The sequence below is a fragment of the Prionailurus bengalensis genome, chromosome B2 (assembly GCF_016509475.1).
Source record: "Prionailurus bengalensis isolate Pbe53 chromosome B2, Fcat_Pben_1.1_paternal_pri, whole genome shotgun sequence".
Lineage (NCBI taxonomy): Eukaryota > Metazoa > Chordata > Mammalia > Carnivora > Felidae > Prionailurus > Prionailurus bengalensis.
The window spans coordinates 118797109-118818720 of NC_057349.1; the positions used below are offsets into that span (position 1 = coordinate 118797109).

A 21612-nucleotide genomic window follows, 5' to 3' on the forward strand; every position below is an offset into this window, starting at 1 on the left:
ATGAGAAACAGGGTAAGTGCACAATATTAAAGTATCACCCCACAAGATTCTTATTAATCCTGAATGGTAACTTTATAGTGGAGAAACCTGGCAGATCCGACTTTAACCAAGTGATTAAAGTTAACATCAATAGTAATAGGACAAATTGCCATCACATGTTTTCTACTATTATCTATTGAGAAGTACACACTATTGCTTTTGTGGTATTCTTACAAAAACACAGACTTGAATTCAATCAGAGGAAACCTTAGACAAACCTAAAATGAGAGACCCTAAAAGTCTGAAGTTCATGAAAGACAAAAACTGAAGAACGATACCAAATTAAGCAGAGGTGACAAGCTCGTGCAATCTGTGATCCTAGATCCATCTTGAGTTAAGGGTAGTGTCATATATGATACTTCTGGGTCTCACATAACAAAAAACATAGAAGCAAGCACTAAGTACAGTGGTTTTTAGAAAATACTTACCGATTGTTGGGGTGCCTGGGTGGCTCAGTCGGTTAAGCGTCCGACTTCAGCTCAGGTCATGATCTCTCGGTTTGTGAGTTCAAGCCTGGCGTTGGGTTCTGTGCTGACAGCTCAGAGCCTGGAGCCTGCTTTGGATTCTGTGTCTCCCTCTCTCTCTGCCCCTCCCCTGCTCATGCTCTGTCTCTCTCTGTCTCAAAAATAAATTAAAAAAAAAAACATTAAAAAAAAGAGTGCATTAAAAAAAAAAGAAAATACTGATTGTTTACGAAAGAATCTAGATGACTAGAGTCCTTTGATTTAATTAGCATTCCCTTCTCTGAGTAGAAGCATGTGCTCTGAACCATCCATAGAGGATAGGCGTGCATTTAGGCTTGTCAGAGGAGCTCTGTCCTTCACCAGAGAATTTATAGTACATAGGCTAAAAAAAATTGAACAGTTGCCTTGAAACTGCTAGACTCTGCCAAGTAAAGATATTTTATGATCTCAGAGGTGACTCTGACTCATTTTTTCTTGGCTCTGGAGAACTAGAGAGCCAGGGCCCCTTGATCATGTTGTCCTTAGTCCACATCTTAGAATGTCTACTGTTCTGTGAAAGGAAGGTGCATGCAAAATGACCTCCAAAACCTGAAGGAGCCATAAGACTGAAGAAAAAGGCCCTCAAGTCCAGCTTGACAAGAAATAGTTTATTAAAAGGACTTATGGACAGAAGCATGTCTTGGGTGGCTACAAGATTAATAGATCTCCATAATCCCACCTCCTGTAAGGCCTCCTTTTATAACTGTGAGACTGCCTGGGAGGAAATATTTGAGAATCATAGTCATATCTCCAAAATAGATCAAAGATATTGTGCCCCCAGGGTGTACTTAAGGGTGTAATTAAACAAAAAGAAATAATGGGGTGGGGGACTGTGTTCAAGAAGGTTGCAGGTCACAGAGTGGTCATCGTGGCATGTTTGTCCAAGATGGCATTCTTCTGGTTCACGTATCTATCCTAAGGGTGGATACCTTTCCTATTTATTCTTTTGGGAAATGTCATTGGAAAGATAAAAAATTAAAATTCCCACTGTATTTTGCCTGAGTGCTCTAAAAAATCCACCTGTACACTTTCAGTTTCCAAGAATGGTAGGCTAGCTATTGAGGTCATCTCTTTTGATGAAAAAAACTAAAACTACTGGGCAAAAATCACTTAGAAGCAGTGATGACCTAACATGGCAGTAAAGAATTGTGAGGCCAAAATTAAAAAATAAAATGGGAACCTCAAGGAGTGAGCTAGAACAGAAACTGCTTTTTTTTGGGGGGCATTTGACAATTCTTTTTTTTTTTTTTGAAGAGAGAGAGAGAGAGAGAGAAGCATGAGTTGGGGAGAGGGGCAGAGGGAGGGAGGGAGAGAGAATCTTAAGCATGTTCCATGCTCAGTGTGGAGCATCCTGCTGAGCATGGAGCCTGATGCACAGCTCCATCCATGACCCTGGGATCATGACCTGAGCCGAAATCAAGAATCTGACACTCAACTGACTGAGCCACCCAGGAGTGAGGAATTTGACAATTCCGGTCAATTGTAACTTTTGTTTTGGTAGCCTCAGACATAAATCAAAGCTCAGGACATATAAAAGTTCAGAACTGAAGAGGAGAGCTAAAAATAATAGACACATGAGAAAAACTTGTGACTTTAAGGAGCTAGATCTTTAGAGTAAGATGAATAAGAAGTTAACCAACTTTCACAAAGATTTACATCCAAATTTTAATTCACCTGGGAGGTACAGGGAACATCAGCCCGTGAATTTGATTTAAGGTGGTCCTTGACTCATTTTGCCCCCATGTACCTTGAAACTATGCAAATCTCTGGAGGAGGATACCTTTATCATATTCTCACATTATTCCTGAAAGTATTTTCATGAACAATGATCAGTACAGAAACAAAGATGACTGGGTAACAAAAAAAAAAAGTCACCCTAAGAAAGAAACAGTAAGAACAAAAATAGACTTACAAAGATTTCAAATACTAAAATCAGCAGATTCTGGGGCACCTGGGTGACTCAGTCGGTTAAGCATCTGACTGTCGATTTGGGTTCACGTCATGATCTTATGGTTCATGAAACGGAGCCCCACATTGGGCTCCATGCTTACAGCACAGATCCTGCTTGGGATTATCTCTCTCCCTCTCTCTCTGTCCCTCCCCCACTCACAGATGCTCTCTCTCTCTATCCCAAAAATAAATAAATACACTTTAAAAAATAAATACAGAAAAATAAAATCACCAGATACAGGCTGCAATCTGACTACATTTAATATGTTTAAGGAAATAAAAGAAGACTTGAAAATAAGTACAGAAAAAAAGAAACCATACCAAAAAAAAGAATAAAATAACTGAAATTGAGAATTCATTGAACAGATTTAGCTGAAGAAAGAATTATTGAACCAGGGAACAGGTCAGCAGATATTCTCCAGAATGTAATATAGAAAGGCAGCAAGAACAAGAGATAAGAGAATAAAGTTTGAAGGCCTAACATACCTTTGACTTTAATCCCAGAAGGAGAGGAGAGAGAATATGAGGTACAGAATATGAGACATGAGCACATAAAAATGACTATGAAATTTTTTATTATTATTTTATTATTTTTTTGGCTATGAATTTTTTTTAACGTTTATTTATTTTTGAGACAGAGAGAGACAGAGCATGAACGGGGGAGGGGCAGAGAGAGAGGGAGACACAGAATTGGAAGCAGGCTCCAGGCTCTGAGCCATCAGCCCAGAGCCCGACTCGGGGCTCGAACTCACAGACCGTGAGATCGTGACCTGAGCTAAGTCAGATGCTTAACCGACTGAGCCACCCAGGTGCCCCTTGGCTATGAATTTTTAAAAATTTATACTATTAACCCACAGATTCAAGAAGCCTAACAAATTCAAGAAAGATGTATAGAAATCCACAGCTAGATACAGCACACTAAAATTACAAAAAACCAAAGTCGAAGAGAAGAATCTTAAAAACAACTAAACAAAAACACACTTTCCATCAGAAATGCCTCAGTGGAAACTTACATAAGTTAGTTCTCAGAGCTTTAGCCCAGATATTTTATTTTGCAAAAACAAAAACACAAAAACAAAAACAAAACAAAAGCAAAAACAAAAAGGAAGATAAACAAAAACAAAAACAAAGCAAAAACCAACTTACCATCTCTTAAATTAACACACTTCTGATTTCCTTTAACAATTATAAGAAATTGATATTAAGTGCCAATTAATATGAAGACACACTAAAATTTCTCAGCAGAGAAAGAATTTTGCTTTTAATTTCTGTTAAATTTCCAGAGAAGTTGGATTTCGAAGGTATGCACCGTTTAATAGAACCAATCAAAAGAAAGAAAATACAGAAACATAAAATATAAATTTGGCTTGACTCTTTGGATTTGGGTAGAGGACATGATGAATTTTCTGGAGATTTTTTGTCAAATTTTTGAGACTATGTTTTTTTACTACTCACCAGGTTTAGTGTCTGAGAGATTCTGAAAATCCCTTTAATATTTTAAAAGCTGTAGGATGACTGTCTCATTTATAAGAACAAAGAAGTCTCACAGGTGAAGAGAGGTGGCCCAAGGAAGTAGGAATAGCATTAGCAGGATCCAAAAGATGAGGATTCCAGTCTCAGTTTAGACTCAAATAGTTGTGTGATTTGGACAAGCCACTCTACTTCAGGGGCCACAGTTATTTTGTGTCTACCACCCTATGTTCTGAGTTTCTCTACATTTACCTCAGAGTAAATCTAGATTAAAGTAATGGTGTCTTGTTCTCTGGTTCTAATCTTTACCCATTAGTGCAGGACATTAAGTCCCCATACTACTTCCAGATGTCACCCAGACCTGACTCATGTGCTCCTGAACCTAGTGATCGTTTTTAAAAAGTTTATTTGTTTATTTTGAGGAAGAGAGGGAGAGACGATCTGCATGCATGAGTTGGAGAAGGGCAGAGAAAGGGGGAGAGAGAATCCCAAGCAGGCTCTGTACTGACAGTGCAGAGTCACATGTGGGATTCGATCACATGAACAGTGGCATCATGACCTGAGCCCAAACCAAGAGTTGGATGCTTAATTGACTGAGCCATCCAGATGCTCCTGAACTTAGTGATTTTAATTTCCTATTATTTCTTTCTTCTTTCTCCCTATTTTAGACTCTCTTTAATATGTAGCTGCAGCTTCCAAAATGGAACTTAAATATCTTCTCTTGACACCAAGGCCCATTGGACACTGTGTGATATCTCTGGAGAACCCAGGGAACCAATGTGGGTGGAGCTCCCACTTTTGGGTTACCCTCTGTCACCTGGTGCAACGTGGTCTTGAGCTCCTTCTGCTCCTAGAGATATCAGTAATATTATTCTTTGGTATTTTATTTCCTGTAGTCTCCAAACTCCCAGGAAAGCTGTTTCAAGTCTGGCTGGGTAAGGAGAGAGGAAGGTGAAGACAGAGGAGGAGATTATAAACATATAGTCATGAAGCAACATGAAGCAACATGAGCCAGACGTTCAAAGTCAACCTTCTTTCATGGCCACGCTCTCTGCTTAGGCTTCCGGTTTGCCTCAAAGGGTTGAGAGTCATTACCCAGAGATATGACTAAGTAACTTATCCAGGAATTATCCAGTGTAAACTTTTCCCAAAACTTGAAGTGTTCCAGCAGCAGCCCTATCTTTACTGCATCGGACTTAAAGAGTCTGGACAATGTGCCTTGAAATCACTCCATTAGAGATTTAGTTCTTTGGATTTTGTGTATTTTCCAGCCCTCCATAAAAGTGCTAGGAATCCTGGTCTTCATCTGAACAGAGCCTTATCTGTTAGCTGGCTGAGGAAAAGTTAATGCAAGAAATAAGTCACAGTTTAGAGCCTCAGAAGGAGAAAAAAGTAGAGACTAAGAGATATGTCATTTTTTGCTTCCTCTCATCATGCAACTTATTTATCTTTTCTTTGTTACTGCAAAAATAATCATTGAGGGAAACTAAGGGTTGAATTGTATTCCCCCAAAAGTTTTGTTAAAGTCCCAATCTCTAGTGCCTCAGAATGTGGCCCTATTTGAAAATAGTGTCACTGCAGTTGCCATTAGTGAAGATGAGGTTATCCTAGAGTAGGATGGACACTTAACACAATATGACCTGTGCTCTTATAAAAAGATGGGCATGTGAAAACACAGTGACACAGGGAGAATGCCACGGGAAGATTAGAGTGATGCATCTACAAAACAAGAATGGCAAAGATTGCTGAGAAATCACTAGAAGCTAGGAAGAGGCAAGGAAGACCTGGATTTCACACTTCTAGTTTCTGGAATGATGAGACAGTAGATTTATGCTGTCTTAGGTCATCCAGTTTGTGGTATTTTGCCTTAAGAAACTAGTACAAAGGCCCATGTGTCAAATCTCATCCTACTGGCTTTGGATCATAATCAAATAAGATGCGATCTCATTCTCAGGAAAATACCAGACAGGATTTAAAAAAGAGAGAGAGAGGGGCGCCTGGGTGGCGCAGTCGGTTAAGCGTCCGACTTCAGCCAGGTCACGATCTCGTGGTCCGTGAGTTCGAGCCCCGCGTCAGGCTCTGGGCTGATGGCTCGGAGCCTGGAGCCTGTTTCCGATTCTGTGTCTCCCTCTCTCTCTGCCCCTCCCCCGTTCATGCTCTGTCTCTCTCTGTCCCCAAAATAAATAAACGTTGAAAAAAAAAATTTAAAAAAGAGAGAGAGAAAGAGATTGGTTAAGAGGTTTGTATTGTTAGGAAAAGGGCTTTAACAACACTGTATATGTATATGTATATGTATATGTATATGTATATGTATATGTATATGTATATCTATATCTATATCTATATCTATATATCTATAGAGAAGATACGCATGTATTATACACACACTCTACAATAAATAAAAGAGTTGGCCTGGAAAAAGTGGAGCCCTGATGGGATGACACAGGTAAGATAGCCTCTGTCTTCTTCCTTTGGAAGTCCTGAGATGACAACTTTGGAGACTGAAAACATGGCTTGTGTTTATGGGCAGAGGGAAGCAGGGATCACCAGATGTTGGCATATTTTCCAAGAACAGTATGCATCAAAGTCAATTCATTACTTTTGACTGGGAAGTCAGACTGGTAGATGACAAAAGGTAGCAGACAAAGCATAGCAAGAATTAGACACACTTGGCAGTTTTCCTTATGATGTCCTTATGGACAAGATGAAGTGGTTAAGTTGGGGATTTAGGATAGCTATACCTATGGATTGGTGATTAATTAATGGAGCTATGCCAGCCTGAGTTGAGGTTTCCAGTGGAATGCCAAGAAGCTCTTATGTAAGTGCTGCCGTTTTCCACATTTTTATCAGTGACCTGGAAGATTCAAGCATTGCCATTTTTTTCTTTGATGGGCCAGATGACTCCATCTATATCTAGAGGTATGCATGTGGTTCTGGATGGAGCCACTTACTTAAGGAGGGCACAGGGAAGCCAGAAGATGTTTTGAAGAGTGACTAGGTTAGTAACCTGGAAAACAGTAGTAGTTATGTAACACACACACACACACACACACACACACACACACACACACCCCAAGTGAGGTATTTGGGGATATTGAGGCTAAACAATGGAGGACCCAAGAAAGACATGGCAGTCAAGAGATAGTTTTACTTGGTTTGAAGGGTTGTGATCAATGGATCAAACAGTAGGAAGGCGACCTCCACTTGGCATAAAAGGAGCTTTCAGGAAGTTAGAGTAAAATAAAAAATGCTGACAACAACATTTGAAAGAAAGCAAATCCTTATGGATTAATCTATAAATTTAGTAAAAACTCCAGGGGGGTTCTTTTTTAGGAATCTAATAACTTGGTCTAAATATGTAGAAGAATAGAGGCCTATAAGTAGCTAAATAATTTTTTTTTTATAAATTTTTTTTTTCAACGTTTATTTATTTTTGGGACAGAGAGAGACAGAGCATGAACGGGGGAGGGGCAGAGAGAGAGGGAGACACAGAATCGGAAACAGGCTCCAGGCTCCGAGCCATCAGCCCAGAGCCCGACGCGGGGCTCGAACTCACGGACCGCGAGATCGTGACCTGGCTGAAGTCGGACGCTTAACCGACTGCGCCACCCAGGCGCCCCGCTAAATAATTTTTTTAATTTGTTTATTTTTGAAAGAGAAAGAGACAGAGTCCAAGTGGGGGAGAGGCAGAGAAAGAGAAACAGAATCTGAAGCAGGCTCCAGCCTCTGAGATGTCAGCACAGAGCCTGACATAGGGCTCAAACCCACGAGCTGTGAGATCATGATTTGAGTCTAAGTCAGGTGCTCAACCGACTGAGCCACCCAGACACAGCAGTAGCTAAATCACCTTTGAAAAAGAAGAGCAAAAATGTTACTCTTGCCCAAAGAATGGTAAGGTATACCACACAGCCATGATAATAAAACAGGGAGGGAGCCGGTGCGGCCACAGGGAAACAAGCCAATGGAAAAGAAGAACTCAGTGACAGACTTATGCCATTAGGGCAACCTAGTGCACGTTGGAGATACAACTCAGTGGCGAACAAATGGATTGTTCAATGGGTGTTGTTGAGGAAACTGGTGGACTGTGCGGGGAAAAATATAGATGGAAGAATTAGTGTAAAAGTGGATGTAGAACTAGATGTGGAGGAAACTCTAAAGCAAACAGAAAAAAAATATACACATTTTGTGATTTTGGAGTAGGAAGGACTTAAATGAAATTGCCAAAACACAAAGCCCTAAGGGGGAAATATTCAAGTGTCTATTTCAAAATGAAAGATTTTTCAGTGATAACCTATGCAAAGTTATCAGAGTAAACAGTGATAGATTGGAAATAGCTATTTGCAAACATGAACACCATGAGAAGTGAATACCTAGCTATGCAAAACACCACAAGTAAATATCTAGGATACATAGACCAATTCACAAGTGAAAGATAAGAAGCCTAGTTATGGGGCACCTGGCTGGTTCAGTCAGTCGAGCATCCAACTCTTGACTTCAGCTCAGGTCATGATCTCACAGTTTGTGAGATCAAGCCCTGCATCAGGTTCTGCGCTGACAACACAGAGCCTGCTTGGGATTCTCTCCCTCTCTCTCGCCCTCCCCTGCATTCTCTCTCTCTCTCTCTCAAAAGAAATAAATAAGCCTCTGAAAAAAAAAGAAGCCTAATTAGAAAAGGTCCTATCAAGATAGACTTGTGACACCTTGGTTTTCTCATTTGCTCATTCAATGAATACTTATTGAGTGGCTATCACATATCAGCACTGTTCCAGGCACTGGGGATAGAGCAGACAATGCTTCCTGCCCTTATGGCATTTAAATACTCCACAATATTCTCTTCTGTTAATAGGAAAAAGACATTAGTTTCTACTAAATGAAATTTCCTTTTAAATGTCCATGGTATCAGTTTGAATTGTGAGGAATTTTTAGGGTGCATTTCTTTTAAATTCATACTTCTGCATGATGATAAATAACTTCCAAGGACACACAGGTTTGACAGGCACAGAAAGCTGGCGCTTCACCCGTGTTTGGAGTGTAAAGCCTAGTGTTTGGGTGGACCCAGAATGCCTAAGACTGAATCATGGCTCTTCCCTATCACCTATGCATAGTATTTGGCAACTTCTCTGAGCTTCAGTGTCTTTATCATAAAATGGAACAGACTTGCTGTGAAATTGGTAAAGGATTAAATGATATAATATAAAACAGGACAGCATCTGGCACATGATAAAAACTTAATGTTGGCTCTTTTTACTTCTATGTCTTGATTAGGACCTTACGCTTCCAAAAATTGTTATTTTCCTGCACACCGTATTTCAAAATGAGTACGGTAACATCTTCGGGTTAGGAATCAGGTAATTCGTTTTCCTTTTAAGTAATGACCAGAAAAGCAAATCATATGCTTTCCCTGCCTCTGTACCCTGGTGGTGTCTGAGGCGTGTCCCATGGGTTAAACATTAATCCTCCTGTGTGACACCTGAACTCAGCGTTGCAGGACTGGAGGGGAAGTGAGAGACCGACTCACCAGGCCCAGCCCTGTCCCACACAGGAGGATTCAAAGGCCTGGAGGAGGCAAGTGCCCTGCCCCGAGTTGCCACAGCTAGAACCGTGGTGCTACTTGTGTGGTTATGATTAATTGGTTGTGATTAAAAAAGATTATCATGATTAGGAAATCAAGGTTGTGGTCAGGAAAGAGTCCAGTCATTCAGCTGACTTTGTAAAATGGGATGAACCGGTGACATGAATAATCTCACTTAATTAGAGACCTGGACTCCAAAGACTCGTGGCGATTCCAGGTCTGAAGAATTCGCAAGACATCCCGGTTTGCCTGTCATGCTTTGGTGCAGCGGGTGGAGCCAGTCTTCCTCATTAGAATAAGGTAAACAGATTCGACCCAGTTATAAATGGGGGGGAAAAATGTGTGTCCTCTGTCACTGAGGGTTGTAGAGAGCGGTGCCTGGCTGGAGAACTCAGTGCAGCGGAGAAAAGGGGCAGAGCATGAGTTCCAAGTCAAAATCCATTGGGATCATCGGAGTGCCTTTCTCAAAGGGCCAGGTGAGTAAAACACCCGGCTTTGAATAACTGGAATTTATCACAGAGTTTCAGACTTTAGAATTAGGAAAGTGTTCATGTCTGGTTAGTTCAGTTCCCTGGTGCAACTGGGCCTGAAATATATATTTTAAAGTCTTCTTACCCTTTTGCAACATTGTAGAATTATGATCACCATGTCACCTATCCTGGTGGTTCCTAATCTCAGCCACAGCCCGTTCTATTTGAACCTACTAAGTTTTTCTTCTTATTGTTTAAGAGAACATATTTTTTTATTTGAATGGAAATGGACTATTTTTGTATTATAGCTATTCACTGAGATTTCCATGTTCTTGTGGTTTTGGGTTTTACAGTGCATACATAGAGGGCAAGAGGATTTTAAGAAAACACATTGGTTTAGGGATGTATTAATGCCTAGAGCCATTTCATAGATTGACAGCAATTTTCAGACTTCTTGTAATTTGCATAACCTAAATGTTATTGCTTCATGCAACTTTGTGACTGATTCACAACATTTGAGGGCTTTAATGCTTCTGTGAAAGTGTTAGTTCATGGGCTGGGCAGAACCCTTTGTGTAGCCCTTTTTGAGGGAGGAAAAAAGAAAGAAAAGAAAATCCAACTGGAAGTTGGCAGTATTGAAAGGACCGATGCATTTATGAAATTCCCTGATTGCCAACACATGCCGGGAACATTTCATTACATGGTCTTTTCTTCTGCCTGGGCACACTCATTCTGGCAGATAGAATGTGATTATGGACACCTTAGGCTCCAGGATGCATCTGTGCTTAAAGGGGGAAATAAAGAACAAGAACAAAGGCAACCTGACAAAGCGAATTGAAACTCCTAGGGGTGAAACTTTGTCACTGTTGTTATTTCAAACGGGGTCTTCTTTGTCTCTTTGCCCATGTAGGCCGTACTTCGCTCCTTTTAGTTTTGAACCTGCGCTTGGCACTCTGGCATTTTATTGCAAAACAGATTGGGAGAGGTCAGAGGGTAGAGACCCAAACTGCATTTGGACTGTCAGTAAATACGGCAGCACTTCCCTCCTAGTCCTTTAAAGCCCTCTCCCGAATCATGGGGACATTTGGCTGACGGAGAAATGTTTCTTCTAGTGCTGGGGTTAATCGCAAAACCCACAATGGACTCGCCTATTCTTGGGACAGGTTTTAGCAAAGACAGAATTAAAATAGCTGACCAAAAGGAAGGAAAGGAGGGAGGAAAACAAAAAATTTCAGAAGGAAGGAAGGGAGGCCGAAGGGAGGGAGCGAGGGAGAGAGGTAACAGCCTGAGCATACTCTGGCCCCTGGACCTCAGCAGAAGACCTTATGCTGATAGGGATAGCCCTTCAAAGGGATAGTATTTTGAAATACAGCCTGATGCATTTTCCATTCTTGGTATTTCTTTTTTTTTGTTGTTTTTCCCTACAGCTCTTCCCCTATTAATGGCCCCATGAGAACGAAGCTTACTGTCTCGTGGTAGTAAGGAGGCAGAGATATTTTTGCACTAAGCCATAGCATAGAGGGACATGGTGGCCAGCATATTAGCATCTCTCCTCACCTAAAGGAGGTAGAAGTCTGACAAACAGGCAAAGGAGAGGATTAGAGGATTAGGATGAGGAGAAGGTTGAGTCTGAGAAAAGCCTCCGTCCCCTGCCTCACTCCCTCGCAAGGCAGTGAGGGGTGGGGGAGAGGCGATGACAAAACATGAGGTATTATATTTATTTTATAGTTAACTGAGGATCAGAGAGGTTTAGTAATTTGCTAAGTTGCTAGCCTTGGCTGTGTGGTTCCAGACAGGATTGTATGATTCAAAGCCTATGCACCTGACTTGTGTTGATGCCTGTAGAGCCACAGCATACTTCACACTTGTGGGCATTTAGGGATCTGGACCCAGCTTCAGAGTCAGTAGAGCTAACAAAACGATTTCCAAACTGGGCGGATAAACCAAGCAATGAGGAGATACCAATCGTGAGAAGCATTTTGAATCAAACAAATAAAGAATGATGGAAAGAGTCACTCTGGGAAATGTAACCACTGTGTTAGAGCAGATATAGTGTCAACCAAGGCATCTGTAAGACTTGTTTTAAAGCTTGAAAGGAAAGGGGAAAAGACCAGGGAGTTTTTCTCAAGTTGACAATCTGTGAGCACCTACTAAGTGTCAGCCCTATACTACAACACGTAGCGCCGCAAGTGGAAAGAACATTGGACTGAAATCTAATAAGGAGGAAAGACAAAGCAAGCAAGTACAAAACCAAAGGCAAAACTTGAGCCAAGCAGCACTCTATTGAGTTTTAAAGAAAGGGAAATTATATCTGCTTGATGAAGGATGTGTGTGTGGGGGCGGAGGGGGGGGGGAGGGTAGTCATTCAAGAAGGGAATGGAGAAAAGGAGCAACGTGTGTCAGGAACAGGAATTTGACATTGAGATTTGCCTAGCAGCCAGGGTGAGTCATCTGGAATTAGGTAGAAATATTTGCTTCGTTTGGTGCCATAGCCCCAATCTCAGGGATATAGACACATGAGCCTTGTGGCACATCTCATGGGACAATGCAAAATAACGTTCTGTGTCTAAAAGCCTTGTTGGAAATTAGAATCAGAGAGGTGCATAAGAAAATTGTTTCTTTAGACTTCTATTCTGCCAGGAGTCTAGAGAGGATTTATTGCAAGAAGGAAGTGTGTTTGCTTTTCTGATGTAAAAACAGCAAGAGGAGAATTCTTGTCCATGGTGCCTAAGCAGGTCAAAACCTGAAATACTGGGCTGGTCTTTGTGGATTCAGCTCCCAAGTGATGACGTTCTGCTGCCTGCTTTCTCCCCAGGAGCTTGCTAACTCACTGCCATGAGGACATGCACGTAGGGCTCTCCTGCCTTGCTTTTTTTTTTTCCCTTATGCTTTTACCCAAGTTTTCCCCTGGGTTTGCAGTATTTTTCCATCCCACCATCCATTTTCCTGAAAACCTACTTGTGTTGCAAGACTCTGCTGAAATGTCACCTACTGCATGTAGCCTTACCTGACACACGCTCTGTCCCCAGCTGAGCTAGGAGCAGCCTGTTTTTGTCGTCACGGCATCTTGTATCTGCATTGAAGTAACTCTCCTAGTACCGTAATTGGGGTTCAATACACAAATTCCACATTAGCTTATGAGTTACCCCAAGAAAGAAGCCCTCTCTTTTTCATGATTTTCTATCAGAGTGCTTTCGCACAAAATACGTGATCACCATGTTGATAACATGGTGTCTGTCATGGGGAGAGGTGTCTGTCATGGTGTCTGTCATGGGAATCCAAAGAACTTGGATGTGAAATAAGGCTCTGCCACTTGTTAGCTGTGTGCCCATAGGAGAACTCTATAACCTCTCTGATTCTAGATCCTCATTTTTAACATAGGACTAATTTAGTCTGCCTTGCTGTGATGATTAAATGAGATGGTGTAAATTCCCGGCTCTGTAGGAACTCAACTGGTTAAATAATGAGAAGAGTTTCTATTGTGGGCAGCTGATCATATCTGAATTATTTTATTGTTTAATTGTTCAGCCACGAGGAGGCGTGGAAGAAGGCCCTACCGTATTGAGAAAGGCTGGCCTGCTTGAGAAACTTAAAGAACAAGGTAATTTTTCCATTGAAAGACGATCAGCCTGGGTTACCTGGGTGGCTTAGCTGGTTAAGTGCTGACTCTTGATTTCGCTCAGGTCATGATCCCAGAGTCGTGGGATCAAGACCCGAGTTGGGCTCCACGCTGAGTGTGCCGCCTGCTTACGATTCTCTCTCTCTTTCTCCCTCTACCCCCTCCCCAACTTGTGTGCTCATGTGCTCTCAAAAAAAAAAAAAGGTACAGGCTCCTGCTGGAACGGGGTATATCTGGAATGACATTTATCACACAGAATTGCAGCACTAGTGATAACTAGTACAATCATATATAAGTACAATCATATATATATGTGTATATATATATATATATATATGGCAGTGTGTAGAGAAAATGCTCAGTAAGTATTGTTGGATGAATATCTTCACTCAGGTATTTTGTCTTTCCAGACAAACTTTTTACTGTATAAGAGAATCTGTGTGCAAGAACTGGGGTCGGGTGGGTGGTAAGGGAGGTGGGGGATTTGCAAATGAAAAGTAAGGGGCAGCAGGAAGTACAATGCTAGCAAGAGGACGCCTGTTTATAAAAGGAAATAAATGATGATATCGAGGATGATGATGATGATGATAGTACCTGGTGTTTGCATAGTGTATATGTGCGTATGCACGTACATATACATTCACATACACATACGTGAGCAGACAAAGGAAAAAATGATATAGAATTTAAAAGTACAGGCTAAAGCAGATGTCGTCTTTGCATATAACATCCTGATGAAGTATCGAAGAGGACACAGGGCAACTGGAACCCTCTCGTTTCCAGTGGGAATGTATAATGATAGAGCCACTTTGGAAAGCAGTTTGGCAGTTTCTCCAAAAAATATACATTTGCCTTTTGACCCATCAAATCTACTCCTAGGTATTTATCCAAGAGAAGTGAAAACACATCCCCACAAAGACTTGCACTTGAATGTTTCTAGCAGCATTATTTATATAGCCAAAAAAAAAAAGAAAAGAAAACAAAATACCCATCAACTGGTGAATGGATAAATGACAAGTAGTACATCCGTACTATAAGATAGTACCCAACAATAAAAAGGAACATACCACTGACACAGGCAAGGACATGGATGAACTTCAAAGACAACATGCTAAGTGAAAGAGACCAGACGCAAAAGACTACCTACTGTACGACCGCTTTTACGTGAAATTCTAGAAAAGACAAAAGCACAGCAACAGCAAGATGACCAGCAGGGGGGCCTACCTTGGGGTGGGCGCAGGGCATGACTGCAAAGGGGCATGGGGGAGTTTGGGGGGCATAGGGGAAGTGTTCTGAATCTTGATTATGGTGCTGGTTACAAGACTATAGATTTCCAGAACTCGTTGACCTATACACTTAAAATGAGTGAATTTTAGTAAATAATAAATAAGAATTAATTAAATAAGAATAAAATAGTAAATAAGAATTAATTAAATAAGAATGAAATAGTAAATAAGAATTACACCTCATGAAGCTGAAAAAAGGAGGGAGCTAGAGAACAGAAATGTTGGGTAAATGGACTGGACTAGTGTCTCAGTAAACAAGCATCATTTGGTCAGATTTCATATCAAGTTAAATCTCTTAAAGGTGTTACTGAATCATGGATATGCACAAGCATATAATAAATACGATATACAACGACTAGTTAGATCAGAACACTGAACTGGTCCCATGTCAGTTTTACATGAAGCTCTCTGTACCTTGAAGCTTAATGCAAGGCTTTCTAGCAAATGCACCCATGTCCTTAGGAACTTTGGGTTACCTGCAATTTCTCCCTATTATAAAAGTATAATAATAAAGTCTTTATTTCCTGAGTTCACTGAAGTGTTAGGCTCATTGCAGATAATATACTTATTGAATTTTGATACCACCACTGAGGCAGGTCCAGTGCACAGAGGACAGAGCTGAGCTACTTCAGCAAGTGACAGATTGGATTGAAACCAAGGACTGTTAATTACAGAGTCAGGAAACTTAGAAAATACTAGTGTATTTCCTTCTGGGCATAAATGCACACACACACACACACACACACACACACATATTCTTCTAAAAAAACTATTTTTTATTATAAATACAAGACACGCTTATTGCAAAGGTGGAAAGAACATAGGCAGAGAGAGGGCCACACAGAGATCAAGACAGAGAAGCCACTCGTTAAGCCCAAACCAGATTATCGCTGTCATACTTTAGCGTCCAGCCTAACTGGATTGATTCCACAAGTATTGACCGAGACCCCGGTGTACAGCTGAGAGGGTGACGTCAGGCAAAAGTAGACGTGGATTCTTCTGCCTTTGCAACTTTTACAGCCCTTCCAGATGCTTTCTTTGCTTATAAAAGTGCAGTTTTGTAAATTTGGAATCATTGTACACAGACTGTCATCTTTTTTTATGTAGTAACCTGAAACTTTTGGTGTTAATTACAGGGTGTGATGTGAAAGATTACGGGGACCTGCCCTTTGTTGACGTCCCTAATGATCCTCCCTTTGAAATTGTGAAGAATCCAAGGTCTGTGGGAAAAGCAAATGAGCAGCTGGCTGGTGTGGTGGCAGAGGTGAAGAAGAATGGAAGGACCAGCCTGGTGCTGGGCGGAGACCACAGGTCTTGTTTAATGCTTTTCTCCATGAAGTCTGGCACAAATGGCATGAGGGAGGATGACCAAAACCATGAGGAGAGAGAAAATATGAAAGGGAAAGCACTGATCAATGCTTTATACCAAATTTTCTGCCTTTTTTCCTTTTAATTGCATTGGTTGCTACTTTCTTTTGGAGACACAGACTCCCCTCTATTTGAAGTCTTGCGTTATCTTTATTACAGCAGAAAATACATGACATGAATGGATTTGCGTAAACAATTCCACACAAACTTACATTCCAAAATAAATAAGCATGAGGAAGTCACAGCCAGCTCATTGTACTTGATACAATAATAGGGTAATAGGAACAACTTATTTAAGTCAACATTTAAAGTCTATGCTGCCCATTATAAAGGTAATATTTTTAAATTCTTGAAACATACACACACATAAATAAGACTGTAATAATTTTAGCTTCCTAACAACCATTTCAAATGAAACTGAAATTCTGGCATATTTCTTTCCTGCCGTACTGTTTTTATTGTACCTGATTTTGTTTACCAAGTGCGTGTGTTATCCTATACGTTATTCTTAACCTAAAGCACAGATTTCCGTATGTTACTTCATGATATAGATAGGCATAATTTTTATTGTTGCATAATTTTTCATCAAGGTATTAAAAACCACTATACATATCCATATTGTCAGATACTCAGGTAATTTTCAAATTTTCACGATTATAAATGTGGCAACAATATTTTTGTGCAACAGCCTTCTTAATGTCTACCCTCAAGGTCGCTGGATACATTATCAGAAGTCTGATCAGATCAGAAAGTACAACATTACAATCACTCTTGATGTAAGAGTCAATCACCTCAGCTCCTTGGTTTCCCCTAAAACACAGCTGAGAAACTGGGGTTCACCTTCTTTTTAAGTGGAAACATTTGTAAGTGGAAATTTTAAGAGTGGCAAATAGCCTCAAGACAAGAAATCTGAAGGGAAAACAAACATCAAGCTGAGTAATCAATACTCAAACTTGAAGCAGAGGATCTGAGTGTTGAACAGTGAGTAAGCACCCAGGATATCCTGGCTGAAATGCATACAAGGATTTCTGAGTGATACTCTCCAATTGTAAAATAATTGGATTTTAGGAAAAATGGAAGGATTCTGTGGCAATTCACTTGAGAGAATGAAGTATTTACCAAGAGAATTGAGAGTACAGAAAATCAGCCTGATACAATATTGAGAATTAAATAGTGTCTCATGCTAAGGAATTCGTGTGGTTAGTGTTTTATACAGATTTATTTTTTTGGCTTAAATAATAATTTGCAATTTTATTAGAAGGTGGTTTCCAAAAAACAAAAAAATCACAAGTTTTTTAGCAAGGCCATTGATGCAAACATAACTTGCTAGCAATTAACATAAGCTATCATTTCTCTTTCAATTGGCAGCTCTAATTAAAAATCTGTCAGAAATAGCAGCCATTTTGACTTAAAGGAAAACCAAGTGAGAGCACTGAGTTAATAATATGATGGATGTCATAAACCGCAAAGCTGATGTTTACACAAACTTTTTTTTCCTGTGTAGTATGGCGATTGGAAGCATCTCTGGCCATGCCAGGGTCCACCCAGATCTCTGCGTCATTTGGGTGGATGCTCACACTGATATCAACACTCCACTGACAACCACAAGTGGGAACTTGCACGGACAACCTGTGTCTTTCCTCCTGAAGGAACTAAAAGGAAAGGTAAAAGGCTGGTTGGTATTCTATTACAGAAGAATCATCGCTTTACAGAAGTTCAGGAGATAGAAAGGAAGGAAGAACCCTGTGCCGTCTTATTTGTGGTGTGATCTCAATCCATTTTCTCAGCAGTCAATAAGCAAAGGGTAGTGAGGCTCTGTGCCTCTGCCGTACATGGTAGTTTGCAAACTGAGCTTACATATATCTTCCCTTTTGATTTTTAAACTACCCTCTTTAGTAGGTGGGGCAGAAAGTGATCCTTTATATAAGCAAGTTAGCAGAGGTTCAGAGGTTATAACTTGCTCAAGATCACATGCCAAGTACATGGCAAGGCAAGGGCCAAAACCGGTCTCCGACAACCTATGTCTTCCTACTGCATGCCACACAGCCTCTCATTCTTACCGAGTGTCCCCTCCACGTCATGGGAATTTTCAAAAGTGTTTTAAAATGTGGATTACGATGGCTTATTATTTAACATCTTTACTGTGAGAAGTTCATATCTACATCGCAAGAAGAACTACCACCTGTTCCCTATAAACTTCTTTTCTAACACATATGACATTCCAGATTTAACATTGTGGTTCATAATTTTCATTGATATTCTGTAGCATATCAATAAAACAATTTTTATTGATATAGCTGTAGTATGTTGGTCTTTATGATGATCCTTGGGGATGCAAATCCCCTTGCTGAAGGCTCAGAACTGATGACCAAGTGATAGGTTTATAAACTTACATGGGAACAGCCATCCCTGGCTCTGGGACATTTGGAAAACAACCAAAGGGCTGCCCGAAAATTCCCCCAGTCACTCTAAGCCATCCTCTGGGATTAAGTCCTTACTGATGAGAGAAAGAAGGAAGCTACAAAAGTAATGAAAGCACACTGATTTCTTTATGGCAGAGTTTTGGGAAAACAGGGTCCAGTGGAATGGGGCACAGAGCAGGTAAATGCTGACAAATGATTCAGGTCAGGTCTGGGCCACAGGGTGAGGGTGGGTAAGCAAATCTAGAGTGCCACAAGGGGAGGCAGGCATTCTCTTCTGAATTTTGTACTGTCTTTAATGATTTCCTTGAAACTCGTGTTCTAAATGTAAGATCTACGCAGTCCAATAAGTGCCCTTTACTTCTAAGGTAAGATCTGCTCAAGAATCACACATGTTAACCAAATGGAAACATTGCAATTTTAGATCCCTGATGTACCAGGATTCTCGTGGGTGACTCCCTGCATATCCGCCAAAGATATTGTGTATATTGGTCTGAGAGACGTGGATCCTGGGGAACAGTAAGTTTAATTCCTTGATGCGATTTACCTTTGCTTTCTCCCTTTTGCATTCATGCTGGTCAAACCTGTGACACAAAAATTGTTTTAAGTACCAAGCATTATATCGATATCTATATATCCATATAAGTATTTATGTATATAACTCAGGTGAATTTTATATTGGCGTGCTGTTAAAAATACATTGATATATACATATAGGTCACAGAACTCAAATATTTTATGTATCATACCACAACGATCTTTTCTTTAAAAGGAAACAGTAGTGCATAGAACTAGACTCTTTATTAATTGTAGGTTATATTAATATCTCCTCTTTCATAGCTATATTTTGAAAACTCTGGGTATCAAGTATTTTTCAATGACTGAAGTGGATAAACTGGGCATTGGCAAGGTGATGGAAGAAGCACTCAGCTACCTACTAGGAAGGTAGGTATGATCCTTGTAAATATTACTAAAAAGACTTACTACTGATGTTAATAGATGTTAAGTTATTAATAAGGACTCTATATAAAATCATAGAACTTCACTGGATTGTTACTTTTGATGAAACAAGGTAAGAACTGTATTTATGTACTACATATTAAACCACTAACTTGAAACTGAGTTTCCTGGGGTGCCTTGGGTGGCTCAGTTGGTTAAGCGTCCGACTTCAGCTCAGGTTACGGTCTCATGGTTCATAGTTCGAGCCCCACATCGGGCTCTGTGCTGACAGCTCAGAGCCTGGAGCCTGCTTCAGATTCTGTGACTCCCTCTCTCTCTCTGCCCCTCCCCCACTCACACTCTGTCTCTCTCTCTAAAAATAAGTAAACATTAAAAAATTAAAAAAAAAAAATTAAGCTGAGTGTCCTTCCCACCTCTTAAAAGAAAGAAAAGGCCAATTCATTTGAGCTTCGATGTTGATGGACTGGACCCATCCTTCACACCAGCTACTGGCACACCAGTCCCGGGAGGTCTGACTTACAGAGAAGGTCTCTACATTACAGAAGAAATTTACAAAACAGGTAGGTAAAAACTGGGGTGAATAAAGAAGCAAGTGTACACATGGCCAATATAGATTTATACCCCCTGATCTCAAAGTCAAGGCCCATTGGACACTTCCAGAATGCCCATCGCATGATGCAATCCCCACCTCTTTACACTCCTGGGTAATATTTCAAGTCAGGTTACGAACTAAAAACATCAACTATTTAACAAATTACATTATTTTCTTTTGTTATTACAGGGCTACTCTCAGGATTAGATATAATGGAAGTGAACCCATCTCTGGGGAAGACACCGGAAGAAGTAACTCGAACAGTGAACACAGCAGTAACAGTAACCTTGGCTTGCTTTGGAGTTGCTCGGGAGGGTAATCATAAGCCTATTGACTACCTTAACCCACCTAAGTAAATGTGGACATGCCATGTAAAAATCTCATAGCTAATGTCATAATTAGCCAATCTAATAACTTACTTAAGCTTACAGCTATTGCCCCAATGATTTGATCTTTCCAAAAAATCTTCTGCCTTGGTAATTATTATTAAAATTAGTATAAACTATCAATTCCCTCTGGTATGAAATTCAAGACTTGGACATTCTAACTTCTGTGAAATTGAAGTTTGTATTTCCCATTTTGGCAAAAGACATCCTTAGAGAAAGATACGCTAACTTCCAAGTAAAATTTGCTGGCATTAAAAACAAACACACACCTGTTTAAGCCCACACATGTAGAATGGGACTCCTGATGTCAGCAGATTAAGCTCACCCCACCTGAAAGGGATCATATTCTTATGTTGTTCAAAAGATGTGATTTTTATAATAAACTCTCTATATTAAGGTTCTCTCATGTCTACATGCTTCTAAATACATGGAATTGCTAAGGATTTAAAAAGCCACAGTGAAATCATCATCCTCAAAATTCTGTAAGCCTGGTGAAATGAAACTCTGGCTCTGGTTTCTTCAACTGCAAAATGGGCAATGATAGGGCCTGGGGAATCTCCACATTCATTAATGTTTGACGATCATGTTTTACTTTTGTAAAAACCTCAGACATGGTGTTGGTTTATATTTTAAGCAAAGCTTCTATTCACGTAGGCTTTCTGGAGGCCTACCCTGGAGGTAGAAAAAAGAAATCAAATTGCTATTGTTTCTAAGATCTAACTCGGATAGGAATTTCACTTAAAATGATCTGTGGCTTCCAAACTTCTCACTTTTACTCATTGCAATTAGAGTGTATCTCATTAGCTGAAATCCTTAAACACCCTGAAAACTCATCTTGGCTATGCAATATAGTGAGGAAAGTGGAGAAAATAAATGAGAGTAAGCTACAGTTGACCCTTGAACAACATGGGTTTGAACTGCATGGGTCCACTTATACACAATTTTTTGATACATACGGTACTGTAAATGTATTTTCT

At 40.3% G+C, this 21612-nt stretch overlaps 1 protein-coding gene across 1 annotated transcript; it reads left to right on the forward strand.

The window, feature by feature from the left end:
• Positions 1 to 9876: 9876 nt before the first annotated feature.
• Positions 9877 to 21036, forward strand: ARG1 (arginase 1). Its single transcript, XM_043592384.1, has 8 exons — positions 9877 to 10010; positions 13533 to 13605; positions 16046 to 16220; positions 17782 to 17941; positions 19122 to 19216; positions 19538 to 19642; positions 20081 to 20217; positions 20439 to 21036. Exons 1-8 carry the CDS (start codon positions 9954 to 9956, stop codon positions 20603 to 20605), a joined length of 969 nt encoding a protein of 322 aa, XP_043448319.1. The 5' UTR covers positions 9877 to 9953; the 3' UTR covers positions 20606 to 21036.
• The last annotated feature ends 576 nt before the right edge of the window (positions 21037 to 21612 follow it).

Bases quoted from the DNA above. Each gene is read 5' to 3' on its own strand.
- ARG1 (XM_043592384.1), top strand. From the start codon at position 9,954: ATGAGTTCCAAGTCAAAATCCATTGGGATCATCGGAGTGCCTTTCTCA. The intron at 10,011-13,532 runs GTGAGTAAAACA...TTAATTGTTCAG, and splicing joins TGCCTTTCTCAAAGGGCCAG to CCACGAGGAGGCGTGGAAGA. The intron at 19,217-19,537 runs GTAAGTTTAATT...CCTCTTTCATAG, and splicing joins GACGTGGATCCTGGGGAACA to CTATATTTTGAAAACTCTGG.